At 45.3% G+C, this 20,258-nt stretch overlaps 1 protein-coding gene across 2 annotated transcripts in view; it reads right to left on the bottom strand.

The window, feature by feature from the left end:
• Positions 1-20,258, bottom strand: part of DOCK7 (dedicator of cytokinesis 7) — a 141,354-nt gene that overhangs the window by 25,807 nt on the left and 95,289 nt on the right. The window contains exons 29-37 of one of the 2 annotated variants that reach the window (XM_077824622.1): positions 14,085-14,254; positions 11,785-11,939; positions 10,512-10,694; positions 9,683-9,818; positions 8,298-8,394; positions 7,848-7,865; positions 3,812-3,908; positions 2,732-2,866; positions 1,617-1,769 (exon numbers count right to left, since the gene is read on the bottom strand). In XM_077824622.1, the coding sequence (XP_077680748.1) occupies positions 1,617-1,769; positions 2,732-2,866; positions 3,812-3,908; positions 7,848-7,865; positions 8,298-8,394; positions 9,683-9,818; positions 10,512-10,694; positions 11,785-11,939; positions 14,085-14,254 (1,144 nt within the window). The remainder of the gene's footprint in view (positions 1-1,616; positions 1,770-2,731; positions 2,867-3,811; positions 3,909-7,847; positions 7,866-8,297; positions 8,395-9,682; positions 9,819-10,511; positions 10,695-11,784; positions 11,940-14,084; positions 14,255-20,258) is intronic. The other variant, XM_077824623.1, reaches the window with a different exon arrangement.

Here is a 20,258-nt window from a genome sequence, read left to right as displayed (position 1 = left end):
CAGAAAAGTTACTACAATGAAATGACTCCATAAGAATCGTAACTGTTCATTGCAACGCCAGCACAGTGGCGTGTGCATCCTCCCACCAGCCATGGACGCAGGACAAAAATGAAACATTTAGTAACACCTTCCCTTTCTTAAGGGGGCTGGCCAGCTGAGCAGCTTAAGGGGGTTGGCCAGCTGGACAATGCACTTGTTTGGTGTCCCTGTCATTTTGTTTGTTGTGCGTCTTTGGCTGGCATATGGCAGGGGTACTTTGTTCCAGGCCAGTGTTCTCCAGAAAAGAGTGGTTAAAATTTCCCTGCCTCTTCTTGCTCCCCTCTTGAGCATGGTGTATGAAATGACCTGTTGGCCCCTGTGGGACCCAGTCCCTTTAGAGGAAAAGATTACCCCATGTGTGCATGACCTTCTATTTCAGGTACCCCATTCTGTGTTGTTTCAGACCACAGGCCAAATCCTCAGCAAGAGGGTACAGAGAGCCATTGTAATTTTAGTGGACAGAGCCCTGTGATAGTGACTAAGTGAGCTCCAGTTTCCTTCCCCTTTTTGCTCTCAAATTAAGAGCATCTGAGCCCAGAAGCCTGTGCATGCTTCAGCCTCTGCTGTTCATGAACAGCAAAGATTTTATCACAAGATGAAAGAAGATCTAATCTCAGCTACAGGAACTGTGTAATGAAACACCAGGTGTTTGGGGTATACTTTGTGAGATTGCTGCAGTGGCGCTGTTAAAACATTTAATAGTAAAGTGAACACTGGGAGCTCTCTTTGTAATGTAAAGTGCATATGGGGAGAATCAGGCTGAGATCCAATTAGATTCATACAGAAAACAAAACCAACAGCACCTAATTAGTCTAGATTCATGCAGACCCTTCACAGAGGACACACTTAAGCCTTGTGATGGGACAGCCGAGGGGGCAGGTTGTGGCGGTCTCTTACAGGGGTGTGCAAGGCGGGCAGAGGGCAGTTCCTGCAGTGGCCTCAGGGGTGCCCGCTGCCCCAGCAAAGGGTACAGAGGCATAAGGAGCAGGCAGGGCCACAGAGGAGAATGCCTGCTGCACTCCCCTAGGAGGTAGTGCAGTGGTGGCATTTCCCAGGAGTGTTGCGTGTCACTGTGCGCTCCTGGCCTAATGTGGCCTCACATCATCTCCTGCCAGGGGCCTGCGCCTAAGAGCCTGACCTGGCCCTACAAAAACAGCGAGTAGTAAACAAGTCATTCGGCTTGAGAAAAATTCGACATTTCAGTGGAGGTCCCCATCCGGCTTTTTTTAAATAAGTCCCTATAAAATGACAAAAGAGGCAGCCTGGTCTAGGGGACAGGGCATCAAACTAGAACTCAGCAGGCTGGGGTTCTAATCTCTGCGCTGCCACTGACCTGACGTGTGACACACGGCAACGTCACTTCACTGCCCCGTGCCTCTGTTTCCCCCTCCTGTTCTTTACATGTCTTGCCTGTTTAGATTGTAAGTTCTTTGGGGCAGGGAATGTCTCTCACCAGATCCAGGTACAGCGCCCCACACAGTGGGTCCCTGATCGCCAATGGGGCTTCTAGGTACTACCGTAACATAAGCAAACACCAAATGATGCTGATAGAATAACAGCAGCAGCCGTATACTTACATTTCCAATCTCAAAGTTCTGCCTCATAAGGAGGTAAAGAGAGGCACTCGCATGGGACCGTATGCTACTAATGCTGCTGCTGCAGTGTCGCAGAAGCCTCAGGCAGAGATCAGCGCACTGCTCGGTCTCCTCTTCGAACAGCAGCTCAGGGAACTGTAGTGACAGCACATGAGAAAAGTAATTCTGCTGAGGCTGCCAGCACCAACTAAGGGACTGAATTCAGAGGTGAATCTAAGGGTTCAGCTATGCGGACAATTAAACCGCGGCAAGCTGGGGTGTGAATCTACCATGCACTAGTCTGCTGCGGCCTGTCTGCGTGCGTTAACAGTTCAATAGAGTGCTCTGAGCTAGTCCACTTACAAAGAGGACTAGATCAAAGCGCTCAAACGAACTGCTAACACGTGTCAATCGGATGCACATGGACAGATAGACCACAGCTGGCTAGTCGGGGGTTAGATTCACACCCCGACTTGCTGCGGTCTAATTGTTCACAGAGGCGAGCCCTAAGTAATATTACAAGGAGTTTATATCGGTGTAAATTACTTTTTCTTCCAGTTCCCTTGGTTTCTATGTTAAGCCAGCTTTGACTATTAGCCTTTCTTACTCAAACTTCATTAGACTCATGGATCAAAATCCAAGGTCCGAGGGTCAAATTCTGTACGCTAGCTTGGACTCCATTACCCATGTCGAGAGGGCGAAAATTACATGACGAGGAGCTGGAAGGAGAAGAAAGGTGACGTTACATTAGGATAGAGGGTCCTTGGTGTGCATTACAGCAACATGGGCTCCTTTGGCACTGGTAGGGTGGGGGTAAGTAGCTCTGAGTAGGTCTCAATGAGTAAGAGAGGCACTAACTTGTCCATCAGCTCAGTGTGTGTAGAAAAGATGTGATATAATTTTAACAAGCAGCCCAGCAAAACAAAGTCATTTTGTCCACAGTAGTCAGACCTGAAGTGTATGACTGCAGGTAGCAAACATGAAAAATAAACAGCCTCCTTCCATTCATCAAACCCCACAGCGTAAACACTAATGTTAGGAAGTACAAAATAACAGCCTTGCAGTGACATGACCCAAATACTGAAGAGAAAACCCCACTACATGTGCAGGACACTCACCTTTGAAACCAAAGCTCTCTGTGTGGCGAAGCAGTGTTGCAGATAAAGTGCACTTTGATTACAAGCCATGCTGTGGAGAAGAACTTTCAGCACCCCACCGAGAATGCTCTCTTTGGATTCCGTCACAGACACAGTCTGTTGTCAAAATCAAATCAACAGTCACATGAACAAAGTTAACCCTTTGGCCGATCAGGTTGTGCTACTGTCCCGAATAATCTGCCCTGACCTATTACAAATGTGTGAAACTCACAAGTTTCTGAGCCAAATCCTCAGTGGGTGGAAATCAGGTGTCCTACTGAAGCCGATTTACACCTTCTGAAGATCTGTCCCTTGAAGAATTATGTAGCTCTAAGCTCTATTACAAATACTATTTTACAGACACTTTGGCTGGCTCTTGTGTAGGTTTGGAAGGTGGAAGATGCTCCCAGCACAAGAGCCAGCCACAACTGGATTCTCTGTGTGAAATTCTGGCTCTACGGAAGTCAACAGAGGATTTGCCATTGACTTCAATGGGGCCAGGATTTTACCCCCTGAGCATGGGGATTTCTCCCCACTAACATTTAAACAACCTGAGAGACAAACAACAACAAGGCCATAGTCGCAGAGGGGAGCTCACTGCACCTCCTTATGGGATCGTTCTGGAGGCACCATCCTCCCGTGCCTCTGGGAAGCACAATGCCTCCTGCAGAGCCCTGGAGCAGAATGGCAAACCTGGGAAGGAACTAGCAGGAATTTGTCAGAGGAAGGCAGGACGATGGAGTTATTACAGATTCTTCCAGGCATTATTTATACATTAAAACATGTAAGAAAATATTTCCTGCATTACACTAATGAGGGGGACAAGCACCTTTCCAGAAGGCTGGAGGGATGTTTGTGATTTACGAAACAGACTGTTATAAGGCTTGGAAAAAAAATCACTGATCTTTTATCTGTTCTGGGATCTCACCTCCTGGATCCCCCTTTCTCCTGCAGCAGCAAAGCTTAAATACAAACAGCAGGAGGGCATAGTTTAAGAATCTGAACCACTTAACCTGCTAGCAAATGTTATTCGGACATCAGCAAAATCCCCCTCATCCTTACCTGGACAACTATTTCTAATGTATCCAAAATAATCAGATTTGCTTCAGTTGCAAGATTTCCATCAATAAGAGCTTCATGTTCTATCTCTGCCCTTGATCTAACAGAAGAAAAGACAGCACTCAAGTTAGAGTTAGTTTAAAAATCAGGCCAGCACATTCTCAAGGCTCACCAGTGGGAAAAACCTTGTTATAAAAGCACACAGTTAGTTACGGACAACACCACAAGAATATCTAAATGCATTAATATATGTAAGAGTACAGAGGGAGAAAGAATTGGGTTTTTTTTATTAATGTATAAAAAAATTCAATGTGATTTAGGTTTATCACCCTCAGGCTGGGTCATGATAATTTTTTTTCCTTTCATTACTCTACCAGTAACCCTCTAATAACAGTGTCAGCATCAAAGTCCTGCTTCAAAGGTGGTTTAATAGCATTGTAAGGCATGCAACAAAAGAAACAAAACAGATTTTATTTTATGTTACAGGATCTGAACACAAGATGGTGCTCTATGAGCTAGTATTTTTGCACTGTTCGCACTAGTTTGCAACTACCTAGTAGGTAGGTTGGGTCCAGCATATTGTACATAGCATGTATATCTGGTATTTATTTTTTTGCCTCTACATTAATATAATATAATATATTAAAGGTTTTTAAATATCTGCCTTCCAGAGAAAATCATATGATTGTGCTATTAAATACAATGGACCTGCTTTCCTGGAAAAGCTGACTGTGGTCCCAGTCCTACTCACACTGGTGGTCCCATGTCTTCAGTGGCACTATTGAACTTCAGTAAAATTAGCTGGATTCGGCAAATATCCAGTAGTAATTTTAAGTGTGTGATTGTGGCTTGCCTTGCTTGGCTAAGCAGGCAGGTGGCTGGGGAGGGTGCTCCCCTTGCAACCTTGTGTAGGGAAAAGCTATAGCATGGGAGGGATGCACAAATGAGCTGGCTGGATGCAGGCAAAATGCACAGGCCGTCCTTTCAAAGATGCCAGAGCTCCCGCTATAACACTGGCTCCTCCAGGGCCCTGGGAGCAAGCAACTCTAGCTGACTCAACCAAATTTTCTCCTGAAGCTCCTGCTGCAACATGCCTGCCCCACACCCTGCCTACCATGGAGGCCGTGCTATAAGAGAATACTTTAGTCCTAAATCTCTACATTATGAAGGCTCTGGATTGAGGCATAGACTGTACCACTATTTAAAGGATATCAATTGCAAAAAGAAGGGCTCGGTGGGATCACTTCACTTGGCTGTGTAGAATTCTTTGTGTTGAATAATACTCTACATTCATTTGTTATAAAGTGTATATTCTAGTGTTAAACTCAACGTGTCATATTCTACCCGCAGATGGAGTATGTGCTCACAACTCTCACTGCAACAGTGGAAGTTGTGCAGAAAAGAGAGGCCAGATTTGGCTCAGAATAGAATGTGCAAGTATGACTTGGAGAGCGGGTTTATGGAGTTGTTTTAGCAGATTTTTCTTTTAAGAAAGAAAAGTAAATGATCTTTTGGCTACCATGGTAGTTCCATTAGAGACTCCAGCTGTTCAACAGGTATGTGAGGCCACTAGCAGGGATGAGAGAGATTGTTTGGGGTACAGTACCATCAGCAAGATGATGACACACAGCTCTATAAGCCAAATTCATATCTGGTGGGTTTTTTTTTTTTTTTTTATATTCGCTGCTATGGAATCACCCCACGGAGGAATTTGCTCCTATGTCTCTATTTCATTGGGTCCGACAGCGCAGTTCAGCTTTGCCAATGTCTGGAGGTTTGGATAAAAGCTACCTGGCTGACAAAACAAAAGGTTACATTCCTGAGTTGGGTAAAAGCAATTGGCAGAGATGGTAGAGGTGGGATTAGCCCTTTCATTTTCAGGAGCTATGCCTGTCTTTTGTTGTCAGCTGCCTGGCTGCTTCTGGATATCCAGATTGCAGCAGTAGCCAAGAGAGCCTTTTTCCAACTTCATGCAAAGTATTTTTAAGGGACCCATCGCCGTAGAATTTAAGTTCCCTTTTGCTAGATGGTTACAGGCTTTCCTTTTGGACACAGACCTCACCACAGTCATCCATACCAACATGTGCTCCACTTCAGAGAGACCTTGGAAACCTCAACCACTGCAGAGTAAGGCTGCTGGCTTATACAGGGGAGTTTCACACCTGGACCATTTCACACCTTTGCTCCACAGACTGTGCTGATTTCCCATCCATTTCAGCATGCAGTTCAAGGTGCTGATTGTGATATAAAGCTCTTTGCACACAGGAGTCTGGTTGCCTTAAAGCCTGCCTATCTCCTCCTACACTTGACAGCTGAGCCAAAAATTCCTATGTCTGAGGGCTGGTGGGTGGTCTTAGTGAAGAGTCCTTGACTATCTCCTAGATCTAGGTTTGATGGCTCTCAGAATATATGTTACAAAGGCTATTTACTCAAGCTTTTCCTGAGAAGTGGGGAGAGGGTTAAAGAGTTCTTTTAGCATGGCTGACTTGTGTCCGTGTAGCTCATTTTGGCATGTGTTTAAACATTGTATTATAAGTGGATGAAGAGGCATAAGATACACTGTACATATGCAACATTAATTCATTATGTAGTGTGTACCTGTCTATCTGTGTGTGTGTGTGTGTGTGTGTGTGTATACACACACACACACACACACAAACACACACACTTCATATTAATTCTAATTTCTAAAAACTCTTGGGTTGATGCATGTCTGCAAAATGCAACAGTGAATCTTCTGGGATTCTATTCAAAGCTTGTTACACAGACATGCTAGGGCCAAACAGCAAAAATACTGCATTTCTATTGTGCCGGTCCCAAGTGCTCTGGAGATGTCATGGAAGGAGAACTATGTACCCCAGTGTACGTTGTTGATAGGATGGGTGCTCTGCAACCTGGAGGGCATGAGGCAGAGAACATAGAATCATAGAATATCAGGGTTCGAAGGGACCTCAGGAGGTCGTCTCGTCCAAGCCCCTGCTCAAAGCAGGACCAATCCCCAATTTTTGCCCCAGATCACTAAATGGCCCCCTCAAGGATTGAACTCACAACCCTGGGTTTAGCAGGCCAATGCTCAAACCACTGAGCTATCCCTCCCCCCGAGGGTTGCGCCAAGATCAAAGCACAGGAATCCATGCACAGCAGAAATCCACGGGACCACAAATGAAGGAGGGAAACAGGGTCCAGCCATGTGGGAGGAAGGAGTAGATGCACTGTGGGTGGCTTGGCCTTCTGTCCATTTGGGCTCTAAGGCTGCCATTTCTCAGTTCCTGAACACCATTAAATTAGGCTTGAATAAAGACTGGGAGTGGATGGGTCATTACACAAAGTAAAACTATTTCCCCCTTATTTCCCCCCCCTACTGTTACTCTCACCTTCTTGTCAACTGTTGGAAATGGGCCATCCTGATGATCACTACAAAAGTTTTTTTTCTCCTGCTAATAATAGTTCACCTTAATTGATCACTCTCTTTTTAGTGTGTACGGCAACACCCATTTTTTCATGTTCTCTGTGTATAGCTTTCTATCTATCTTCCTACTGTATTTTCCACTGTATGCATCCGATGAAGTGGGTTTCAGCCCACGAAAGCTTATGCTCAAATAAATTTGTTAGTCTCTAAAGTGCCACAAGTCCTCCTCGTTCTTTTTGCTGATACAGACTAACATGGCTACCACTCTGAAACCTGTCATGGAACATGACTACCACTCTGTCACTTGAGCTGTTTGAAGGCCCAGCAAAAGGACTGGCCCTAATCCATGAACATCAGAGTACCACTAAGGGAGAATGGAAGCCTGTGGGTTGCAATTTTAGAAAATGGAAAACGTGCGCAGCAAAATTCACACACCGTTCCTGAGCCTTCTAGCAAAAACCAAAGTGAACTTAAAATGTAATGGGTGTGACAAGCAAAAGGGATTATTTCAGCCAGTTACACACAAAAAAAACCTTCTGCCGAGCATCACAAACAGAGCTGCAATTGTTGAGAATGCAGATGTACAAAATGAAAATTACACAAAAGAGCCACACACCAATGCTACAGTACCTGAGTGGTTTGTGGCTTCTAAAAACACAGCACATGTGGAAAAACAATCAAAGGGATGGATTAGGACAGGAAAGGAAAGCATGCTTGGACAACTCCAGAATGCTCTCATGGAATAAGGGAAAGATGACATGAGACATAAATGCTATCTGTGAATATAGCTAATGGATCTTTCCTTTACATTACAACTCACTACAGGCATCTAAGAAGATAATGGAGTTTACTAGTCTTAAGTCTCATTCTGAAATGCTGAGAGAGAAATGGAAAGCGATGCGATGCCTGTCAGCATTAAAACTATTCCCCTATAATCAGCCTGTCTGAGCTTATGGCCTGATCTTGCTCACACTGAGGACAACTGGACTGTTGCCTTTGGCTTCAATGGGAGCAGAGTCAGGGCTTGAATTTTCAATGTGACCGTTCAGTTATTGATGTAGAAGGATAAGATAGAGTTACTTGTCAAACTTTTCCGTGTTTTGACGCCAGTGAGTCATATCCTTTCTCCATCTTAGATTCTCTTGACTTCCAAACGCACTCCCAGATGGACTTCTTTCTGTTGGGTAACATCAAATTTTTTAAAAATAAATCAATATTAACTTTTTCCATGTGGCAACCAAAGACTTGGTTGCAAGTAATGTGACAGACAGCATGATAAAACTCTATAGCACGCAAAGCCGTAACACTTATCTGTCCATACAGTAGAACTGCAGAGTTACGAACACCTCGGGAATGGAGATTGTTTGTAACTCTGAAATGTTCATAACTCTGAACAAAACGTTGTAGTTGTTCTTTCAAAAGTTTACAACTGAACACTGAAAATACAACTTTGAGACTTTACTATACAGAAGAAAAAATGCTGCTTTTAACCATCCTAACTGAAATGAAACAAGCACAGAAACAGTTTCCTTACCTTGTCAAATCTTTTTTTGAAACTTTCCCCCTTTTTTTTTTAGTAGTTTACATTTAACACACTACTGTATTGTACTTGGGGTTTTTCTGTTTGTTTGTTTTTGGGTCTCTGCTACTGCCTGATTGTGTACTTCCAGTTCCAAATGAGGTGTGTAGTTGACTAGTCAGTTTGTAACTCTGGTGTTCGTAACTCTGAGGTTCTACTGTACTTATATGCCCCCCATTACCGTATTATCTAAGCACGTCTTAATCTTTAATGTATTTATCCTCACACCACCACTGTGATGTAGAGAAATACTATTATCCCCATTGTACAGATGGGGAACTGAAATACGTAGAGACTAAGTGTCTTGCCTATGTCACACAAGAAGTCTCTGGTGGAATTGGAAATTGACCCTGGTTCTCCTGGGTCTAGTGACCTAGCCAGCGGACCAGCCTTCTTATCATACTCAATACTTAGCAATATTACTCTCAATGGGGTGTTAATTCTGACACATGATGGCAATATAATTACCAAAATTGTTAACTATTTCACTGCTTATCACTTTAGCAGAAACCACCATCCATTCAGGGACTGAGTTTCCTCTCTAACTCTTGACATACAGTGACAGGGTGTTGGTTCTGCCTATAAGGTCAGGCTAGCATTCCCAGACACTGTTACAGGAGTGCTCTATAAATGAGACACGTCTACACGTGTAAATAGTTAGTGCCTACACATGGTGCTCACAAATATGCAGCATAGTTCCTGGGGTTTATAGGACCAATAAAACTTGTGCACTGCAAACCGCTTCCTCTGTGCAGCTCTTCAGATGGAGCTCTTAACTGATACACATATCATCCTGCAGCACTCTACTGGATCTGGGGGCTCTCTGGGGATAGTTTCAAGTGACTCTCATATAGGAAGGTCAGCAACAACAGGCACGCTTACTCACCTAGCTGCCCTCTGCTTCTTCGCACCATTTCTTGCCTCGCCCCTATGCTTCCCAAAATAGCTTCTTCAAGTTTTGCTCTCATGTCCTTCGACTTCTTAAATGTCAGACTGTTCATTCTTTCAAACACTTTCTTGCCCTGCACATTTCAAACCAGAAAAGCACAGATGTTGAGGGAAGCCTCCTTTTACCTGGGATGGACAAGGCTAAATGCATAGAACTCCTGTCCCTGGAGACCCACAGGGCCAGGATGTGCTGCAGGAGATGTCCAGGCCATGATATCCTCTGCAGGGTCTGACAAGCCTGCAGCAGGGAGAGGACAAGGGAGATACGACCGAGGGAAGGAGCAGAGGATCAACCGGTGACCTGGGAAGCTGCTAAATCTCCACCACAGGAAATTTTCCCTGATGCCTGAGAGTGAGTAAATATGACTGTCAGCTTCTCTCTTCTCTTACTTCCTGTGGCAGCCCCTGGGGTAATAATAGGGGGAGGCACCCGCCTGCCTGCCCATGGGAGTGGCAAGCTGGCAGAGCCTTTTTTTAAATCAGCCACTCTGTGATGAGGGGGCAGAGTCACTTGGTGGCTGGAAGACAGGGGGGAAGGGACAGAGGCAGAGGGACTGGGGGCTGGTGTGTGTACAGAAAGAGGCACAGGCGCTAGGATTTTGAGGGTCAGGAGAAGACAGCCTGGAGAGGGTGATGGATGGAAGGGGGCTCTTTGGCACTCTGTAAGGGGTGGGGACGTCTGTTTTTCACTTTGTGCCTGGGTGCTTGTCTAAATCCCATTTCATGCCTCGAGGGAGCTTGAATGCAACTAACCAATATTTCCGTACCTTGTACTCAAAACAGGAGACACAGAGATACAGCAAATCCAGCAAGCGATTGAGTTGCAGCACGGAGAGGTCTGTGAACCATTTCTGCAGGACGCTTTCGTCGGCATTCCTGAGGACCCACAAGAGGCAGATCAAGAGGCTCCGGCTCGATTCTGCTGAGAAGGTCGAGTGCTGCCGACCAGTCTGAACAGACAGGAACAATCACTTCAGCCACACTTATTAGTGCCCCAAATACTTTGATAGTCCATTAAAAATAGCTGCATCAGGTAACTATGCTGGGCTAACCGATCACCATCCATCAGACAAGGGCAGGGGCGAGCAGATTTGCATAAATAATCATCATGAGCGAACGTCTGAATAACCCACGTTTCCCTTGACTGATGCAACACCTTGACAGAGTCCAGATGACACAAAAGACACTGGAATTCAGCCCTAGCAATGCATTTTAAGCTAAATTCAAGCTATGAGAGTGTCCTCCTTTAAGCTCCTTCTCAAGACCCACCTCCACTATGACGCTTTCAATAAATTTCCAGCTAGTTAGCAGCCTGGCAAGGGACCTCCACTCATTACCAGAATTACAGTAGAGGGAAAAAAAAACAAAACAAAAAAAACCTTGAAACCTGCAGATGATGGGTTTGTGTAATCTGATGTTCCCTTCATCCCAGACCATCACCCCCTCCACTAAGTCATTCAGCCTCTTGGTTTCGGTCTCATTAGACTGGAAACTCTATGTTGCAGGGGCTGTCCTTCCTTTGTACGTGTGTAGCACCCAGCAAAATGGGGCCCTAATGTTGACTGGGGTCTATGGGTGCTACTGTAACCTAAAGAAGGTGAAATCCACCCCTATGCAGAGGGCCAGCCCAAGGCTCACGCCTCACTCAAGCTCCATTTATTACTTGATTAAGTGGGATTTAAGTGGGGCAGAGGCCTTGTGCTGAGAGCCTTGGCAAAAGGGTGAATTTCACCTACAATGACCATAACAGCAGCCATGGTATGGCATTTTCATCAGCTTGCTTTGAGAAGGAGGAACAGAAGTTTGGCAAAACTGACCATTCTAACTATGTGCCCTCCCTCCCATCGCAAGGACAGGAATAACCTAGTGCAAATGTTAGCTGTTTCACATCTCCCACCACCCCTGCCCTCCCTCCTGCTACATGACATGCCCAGGTGCATGCTGATCTCTGTCTCTGCTGCTTTGTGATCATCACTTTCGGGCATAATCGTATAAATATCTGCCTGTTTACACGTGCTCTGAGGGGGAACACTTTTGTACCGTTGATGTGAGTAGAAAACTGCTGGGCCGGGTGAGCTGGGGGACAGATGTTCCCGCAATGGCCATGGCAACTGTCTGACTTATCATGCTTCCACCTTCGCTTTCATAATCGTCGATGGCGACGCAGCTTGGCCTTCCTCGCTGATTGTGAGTCTCTGCAGGGAAACACACGCACCCCAGTCAAATGGTGCATTCAAAGGTCCATTCCTCACAGCTTCTCTCTGTTGGTTTCATTTAACTGTCTGGTAATGGTCACTGAAAAAATTACGTTAGACTGGTATCGCTAGCAAATGGGGATTCTCTCTCTCTCTCTCGTTATGTTATAGTTAGACTGGTATCGCTAGCAAATGGGGATTCTCTCTCTCTCTCTCTCTAGTTATGTAAATCAAACATATGAGACTAAGGGAACATTTTTCAAAAATGACTATGGAATTTTGGAGCTTTAGTCTCATTTTCTAAAGTGACCTAGGCACTATGGAGCCCACGTTTCATTAAAAGTCAACAGGACTTAGGGAACCTAAGCGCCTAAGTCACTTTTGAAAATGGGATACAGACTCTTAAAATACTTAGGCACTTCTGAAAATTTCCCCCAAAGCCTTCACCATGTCATTTAACTTAAAGGGCTGAAATGCTCAAAGAAGCGTGCTAAATTGCTACCAAATTCAAGCCCATGCAACTAGTCACAGACCATGAAATCTGGTCTCCCCCACATGAAATCTTGCCTTGTGTGTGCTTCTACCCTATACTATACAGGAGACCAGTGTTTCTCAAACTGGGGGTCCCAATCCAAAAGGGGGTTGTGCAGGGTCACAAGGCTACTGTAGAGGGGTTGCATTGCCAATTTTACTTCTATGTTGCCATCAGAGCTGGGCGGCTGGAGAGCGATGGTTGCTGGCCGGCCGCCCAGCTCTGAAGGCAGTGCTGCAGCCAGCAGCAGCGCAGAAGTAAAGGTGGCAATACCATAGCATGCCACCCTTATTTCTGCACTGCTGCTGGCAGCGGCGATGCCTTCAGAGCTGGGCTCACAGCCAGTAGCTGCAGAGCTTCCTACAGCCTGGGGAGGTTCCTGGAAGTTCGTCTGACCAGCCCCAAGGAGTGGCCCCTGCAGGGGAAGAGGAAGTCCCATCCCACAACAGCCCAGCCAGGACCAGCAGCTGGAGCCTGGCATATGGTAGGAGCCCTTCGCCAGGGCACCCCCAACCCTGCCCCTCCCCAGCTCCAGGCCCAGCACCCTGGCACCCAGAGGTTAAAGGGGCCTTGGGTTGGCTGTGGGTGCCCAGCTCTGAAGGCAGCTCAGATGCCAGCAACAGTGCAGAAGTAAGGGTGGCAATACCACAACCCCCCTACAATAGCCTTGTGACCCCCTCAAAGCCCCCTTTTGGGCTGGGACCCCCCAAGGTTTATAACACCGTGAAATTTCAGATATAAGTATCTGAAACTGTGAAATTTATGATTTTTTAAATCCTGTGACCGTGAACTTGACCAAAATTGACTGTGAATTTGATAGGGCCCTAGCTATATGTCAGACTATTTCATATCCAGCTTCCCCACCCTGGTCTGAAATAGCCCAAACATTCCACCCTTCAGGACACGGTCTGGCAGACTGTAGGAGAGCTACTGCAGAAGAAAACATCAGGTAATGTGTAAAGGAACATGGGAATTTGGTTTTTTGGTGCTGTCTGTTGGTACTATTGTTACATGTATGGAGCTGTTGTCTCTTTGATTGGATGTATTTTAAAGTATGTATCAGAGAGGTTTAGCGTGTCTAGATAGACACTTCTTCTTCTATTAGTCTATATAAAATAAATTGTGCCTGCAAAATTTGCATGTGGTAAAATCCTACATCCACACGGGCAAAAGGACACTCATGCACAATGAATTACTGGTTATGTGCAAACAAGTGGACAAATACAGCTTTTATGCAAGGCAATGTTGAGCATACATTTTGCAGCTGGTAGCTTACTGTGCTCACTAGCTATCTTGACGATCAATATTGTCTCATTGTTTCCCTGTACTCCCAGCCACCTTTCTGTAGCCACCAGTTGTCTCTAGTTTTATACGTAGATTTTAAGCTGGAATCGTCTTTTTATTCTCTTTGTATAGCATCTAGTACAATGGGTCCTGGTCCTTGACTAGGGCTCTTGGTCACTATGGTAATACAAATAAATAAATAAATAATATACGTTGAAAATAGCAAGGCTACCAGAACAGTTTGGTTGCTCACTCCAACAGGACTGACTTAATATGCTCAAAAGTTGGGAGTAATTCAACATATATGCAAAGCTTGGTGCACAAAATACCTGTAAAATCATATAGCTGGGGCACGGTTTCCATGATCACGCCAATCAGAGGTAGATACAGCATAGCCACCCGGGCCTTTACCTGTGGGTCAGAGTACCGTGGATCGGAGTCGTGACTGGACAGTAAATTGTGTACCATATTGATGACCTTCTTATGCAATCCAAACAAACTGTTAAAAGAGAGTTGAGTCATAGGGATTGGTTAATACCTTGAAAGCAAACACTACTTTGTAACTAAGTACCTTTAAAAAAAACAAGTGTTTTTTTATTTTTAACCTGGCGTGCATATACACGTATCGTTATGCAATATTTCTCAATCTCAGACTCATTTTGGAGACAGGCTTTCATGAATTCACTGGCAGCTAAGTAGTAATTTTAACTGTAGCACAAAGAATGTAAATGAGAAAAACTCCTTCACTGACATACAGGTCTGCAGGTCCTTCAGAACTGATACTATGTGAGTGCCCCGGAATCCTTCTATCGAAGAAATCTACTCGTGCTACGTTTGACGTACCAGGTCTTGTTTGTAGAGTCTCACAAATTTACAACTGGAGAACTAATGGGATTACATCATCACAAGACACAAAAGAAAGAAACCTGAGAAGGCCCAGGGTTTTTAGTTAGACCGTTTAAAACTTTGGTTTTTGTTAATACTTATTTAACTGAAACTTCTGACGAGCACCTTATGATAAAAATTCTCTTTATACAAGATTTGAACATGCCTGACCCTTCAGCTGAAAAAACTTTTCCCCAGTTCTCTGGTCCTCCAAGGAGTCAACTAGCGAAAAAACAAGGAGCTTACTTACCTGAAACTGGAAAGTCTTTGAGATGTGCGGTCCCGATCTGTATTCCACATGTGGGGGCACGCGGCTACCACGCACCAGAGTCCAGAAATTCTGACAAGCAGTGTCCGGTGGCCCACACATACGCAGTAGTTCTCCTTGTGCTCCAGCCTTATGAGCACATAAGAAGAAGTGGAGGCCAGCACCTCTCCAGTTCCTCTTCTTACAGTGAATCCATAAAGATCCAAAGCAGAGGAGATGGAGGGTGGGCAGTGGAATACAGACAGGGACCACACATCTCGAAGAACTTCCAGTGACGGGTAAGTAACCTCCATTTCTTCTTCAAGTGCTGGTCCCTATATGTATTCCACACATGGGTGACTGGCAAGCAGTCTTCAGACTGGAGAAGGGTGTGAGGAAGCTGGCAAGAAAGATGTCAAAAGGACTGCATCCACAGCGGAGGCTTGAACGATAGCACGTAATATTTTGTGAACGTGCAAATGGAATTCCAGATAGCCGCTCTGAATATGTCCAGTAACGGTTCTTCCTGCGGTGATGCTGTAGAGGCAGCTTGTGCTCTGGTGGAGTGTGCCCTTCTCCCGTCAGGTGGAGGGATATATGCTAATTGATTGCAGACACTGATGCATCCAGAAATCTATGTAAAGATTCTCTGAGAGGATACACCTTGTCCTCACAACCTTTCTGCTACGGCAAGAAATGGCCTAGGAGACTTTCAGATAGATTTGGTTCTCTGCAGGTAGAATGCTAAGGTATGTCTGATGTCAAGGGAATGAAGTTCTCCTTCCTCAGTAGAGATGTGGGGTTTTGGGAAGAAAACAGGAAAGTGACACAGAATTCCATAAGAACCTTGGGGAGGAATTTAGGATGTTATTGAAGAGAGACCTTTTCCTTGCGAAAAACAGTATATGGTTGGTTTGCCATGAGGGCTCCCATCTCATTCACCCTTCTGGCTAAGGTAATAGTCACTGAGAATGCAATCTTCATGGACAGGTGGGACACGGAACTTGTTGCCAAGGGTTCAAACGGTGGCCCAGGGAGTGCTGATAGTACAAATTGAGGTCCAACGGGGGTGTAGGTTTGACAACTGGTGAAAAGGTCCTAACTAGGCCTTTCAGAAATCTCATTGTAATAGGGTGAGTAAAGATGGAACATCCATTACCGGAGGAAAGAAGGCACTGATCACTGCTAGATGGACCCGCAGTGAGAGCAAATGGAAAGACCTGAATGTTTTAAAAACAGAAGTCAATCTAAAACAACTGGGATACTTCCAGAATTTGGAGACAGCTGCTTATGCTGAACCCAGGCAGAAAAAGTCTCCATTTAGCTAGGCAGCAGGTTCTAGTTGAGTCTTTTCTACTTTGAGTAAGAATAGCTTGGAGGGATGCTGAGCAAAAGCATCCTAGTTCTGATGCCCATCCAAACACCAGGCCATTAGGAGGAGTAGTTCTGGATTGGGGTTTCTACTTCTGCCCCCTTCTTGAGTAAGGAGATCCAGGAAGTGGTGGATCCTGATAGGAGGACAGATTGACATCCTCAGGAGCTCTGTAAACCAAAACTGTCTGGGACAGTCCTGACAGATCTTTCTCAAGACCTTTGTAACAGGCAAATAGGAGAGAAGGCATGTCTGAGATTGCATGTCCACAGAAGAGCATGCCCTTGGAACCGCAACCCTTAGCTCCTCTGGGGCAGTAAAAAGGAAGCTTCCTGTTCATTTGGGAAGAAATCCCATTGAGGTGCTCCCCAGTGAGCGACTATCTTGCTCAGGATAGAGCTGTGTATCTCCCACTTGTGAGCTGCAGAGAAGTGCTTGCTCAGGTTGTCTGCTAAGGAGTTTTGGGCCCCTGGAAGGTGTGTGGCTCGGACAGCGATGCAGTTATAAATTATTTACAGATTTATTTACAGAGTATAGGGATAAAAGCTGGAGAAATCTGTGGACACAGGGATTCCATGTAGTGGTAAGAAGGAACTGAAGAGGCATCAGCCTGCACTGCCTCTAATGTCCTCAGTCTGCAGCACAAGGGGAACAAGTGGACACGGCTTGTTGGAATTTCCAGACTCAGGAGCATGCCATGCATGTGCAGCCCATGTGCGGAATACACATAAGGACCAGCACTCAAAGAAGAACAGGAAGATAAGGGTACATATTCCTGATATTTCTAATTTAAAAAAATCCCCCAAACAAACAGGAAAAACAAGAGCAAAAGAACCTTTCTGCTCTTGTTTTTCCTGTAAAGATGCAAAAGAGGACACAGTCTAGATGTTTTCCCCTTTTGCAGGTCACCGGCAACACATTCCTTTTCCAATATGCAAGTTATTTTTTCTCTGAACCGCAGGAGAGTCCAAATCCTTCAATACGCTGACGGCCTGGGACTTTGGCAACCTCGGTGGCCTCCGTGAAAAGGAAAGAAATCATAAAAACCCTTGGGTAGTTCTATAACTGCCTGCAGAGCAGATGCAGAACCTCTCTGTCCTCTATAGGCAACAAGCTTGACCCTCCTCAAGGTTCTTTGATCCAATCCATGAAGCAGGGAAGACTTTCCATGCTCCACACCTTTGTATTACATGGGCCCCAGGATTTGACTCTTAGGTATTAAAGTGCGCTGTGTATTTCAGGCATCATCTACTCTACAACTATTACTAAGTCAGTGGACCTGGTTACAAAAGGCTACCATTTGTAAATAAACCTTGGATTGTCCTAATTTTTAAACAGGTTACAGGGACATACTCAGGGTGTTACCCCTGTTAGCTTATAGAACAACTGCATTGTAACTGGGTCTTCCAGCTTGGTTATATGTGCGGTGTCACTAGGACCTAACACAACTAGGAAGGAAACATTTAAAGTGTCAGCAAATTACAAACCATGATCAGAAAAAAGTTCTTTGCTATAATTGTAAAGTAACTGCCTTTATGTCCCATTAGTAAAAGCTAAAGGAAAAACTGCCTTGGAGATCACAGGATTGCCCAGCTTATGTAACACAATCAAACAGAAATTTCAGTGCAGCTTTAACTTTGTCTCTGCTCCACCACCACTTTCCATTGTTGGCATGAAGGAGATGGAAGCTGATATTCCCGAGCCATATCAGAGAATAACAAAGAAGATCTATTAGTCTTGCTAGCTGAGCTTGCATTAAATAGGTCTCGCTGCCCACAGCTGGTCTCTTTGCCATCTCAGCCCAAGATTTACCCTATATTCAGGTGTTGCACAGTTGTATTATATATTCTTTGTTTTATGGGGAGCTGTCCCAAACATGGAGGGCCAGATTCTGATTCCCTTGTGTTCAATAGTACGTACCTTCCTCCACAATTCCACTGAGTCAATAGGACTCTTGGAGGAGGAAGGTGCTACCCAACTTGAGTAAAAGGGATCAGAATCTGGCCCTTAGGCAGTGAGCAACGTGGCTATATTTTCTAACAAAGGACTAAACTAGTTTTTACTCTGTTTTCCCTTTCCAGTTGCAGCTTCTTTGACCCATTCCAGGGACTCCTCCTTGAAATTATGATGTGTGTGTCATCAGAATGGAGCCAGCACATGTGAGCCTGGGTATAGAAAGCTTCAAAAGCAAATGGGAAAAGCACTTTTGAAAATGAATGGGTGAGTTACTTGAACATATGACTCAAACAGGGGAAATAATGTTTAAAGTATCTATTTGCAGCACAAAATATAATCAGCCAAATAGGCACATCTAGTCTTAACCGTCACATTAAGGATTTTTTATTTATTTTTTTACCCCTTAGACCTTCTGGACCTCACATTTTCACACAATCTGTTTCCCAGTGGCTTTCCATCCAGCACCAAGTTGTGTGAGAGTGTGTGGCTGCTCACAGTGTAAGTGACCACACTGCCAGGGATGGAGGTGAAGCTGGTCTGAGCAGTGAATTCCATTGTGCGGCAGGGCAGCTGAACAAAAGCTTGGGTCAATGTCCAGACCCACTGGAACTAGTCCATGCTTAGCACTGATAACGCTGAGGGCTCTGTGTCTTTGGGTGAAAGGGGTTTCCCATGTGAGAGAGAGCTCAGCAGGCAGGCTAGATAAGAGCAGACAGAGTGCAGAGAAGAGGAGGTTACTCACCTGTGTAGTAACTGATGTTATTTGAGATGAGTATCCCTGTGGGTGCTCCACTCCAAGTGTGGGTGTGCCCCTGTGCCTTCACTCAGAGATTTCTACAGCAGTACCTGTACAGGCCGTGCACGCACGGTGCCTACCGCGTGCGCCAGCCGTGACTCAACAGCACGCGTGCGTGGCCGGGCTCCTCAGCTCCTTCTCTACAACGGAGACCACTCCAACTCCAAAGTAGAGGGGAGGAGGGTGGATAGTGGAGCACCCACATCTCGAAGAATGCAGTTACTGCACAGGTGAGTAACCTCCTCTTCAAGAGAGAGATGTCCCTGTGGGTGCTCCACTCCAGGTGACTGAAAAGCAGTGTCTCTTAAGGAGGTAGGGACTTCGGATCTGGTAAGAAAGCTGTGGATAATACAGCCCTGCCCATACGTGTATCAGCTAGGGGTCCTCGGGTAAGAGCACAGTGTTTTGCAAAGGTATGTTCGGAAGCCCAAGTGGCAAGTATCTGCGAGGGGAACGTTACGTAGGAAAGCCACAGCTGTCGACAGGGATCTGGTGGAGTGTGCTCTGATAGAAGTGGGAGGAGTCATGTTCTTCAATTGATAACAAAGGCGAGTGCAACCTGCTATCCAATTGGAAAGTCTCGGAGTAGAGATGGCTGTACCTCTGGAGCATTCCACAATGGAAACAAAGAGTTTCGGGAATTCCTAAAGGCTTTGGTCCTGTTCAAGTAAAAAGACAAAGCTCTGCACACATCTAGTATGTGTACTGTTGACTCAAAAGTGTTTGCTTTGCAGCTTAGGGAAAAAGGTAAGTGGATAGGTTCGTTGATGTGAAAATACGCGTGCACCTTGGGAAGAAATTTGGGGTGCAGTCGGAGGGTGACTTTTGTCCTTAAAAAATACAGTGTACGGTAGATCCGCCATGAGCGCTCCGATTTCTCCTGCACGTCTGGGAGAGGTAATTGCCACTAAAAACGCAGTTGTCATGGATAGGTGCAGGACAGAGCATGTTGCTAGCAGTTCAAATGGTTGTTGCGTCAAACATGGTAGGACTAAGTGAAGGTCCCAAGGTGGAGTGAGCGGTTTAATGTCTGGGTATAGGGATTGGAGGCCCTTGAGCAACCTCTTTGTGATGGGATGAGCAAAGATAGTGGTTTCTCCAGTCTTGTGGTAGAACACCATAATTGCAACTTTGATGGAGCTGAGGGAGAGTCCAGATAGTTTAAGCTCTAAAAGGTAGTTGAGTATTAATGGAAGAGGTGCGGAAGTAGGAGAGGTTTGTTTCTCAGAGCACCAGAGCGTGAATCT

This window comes from Eretmochelys imbricata, chromosome 8 (genome assembly GCF_965152235.1).
Source record: "Eretmochelys imbricata isolate rEreImb1 chromosome 8, rEreImb1.hap1, whole genome shotgun sequence".
Classification (NCBI taxonomy): Eukaryota; Metazoa; Chordata; order Testudines; family Cheloniidae; genus Eretmochelys; species Eretmochelys imbricata.
The sequence above is the reverse complement of the archived record's forward strand: the minus strand, read 5'-3'. Positions and strand labels throughout refer to the sequence as shown.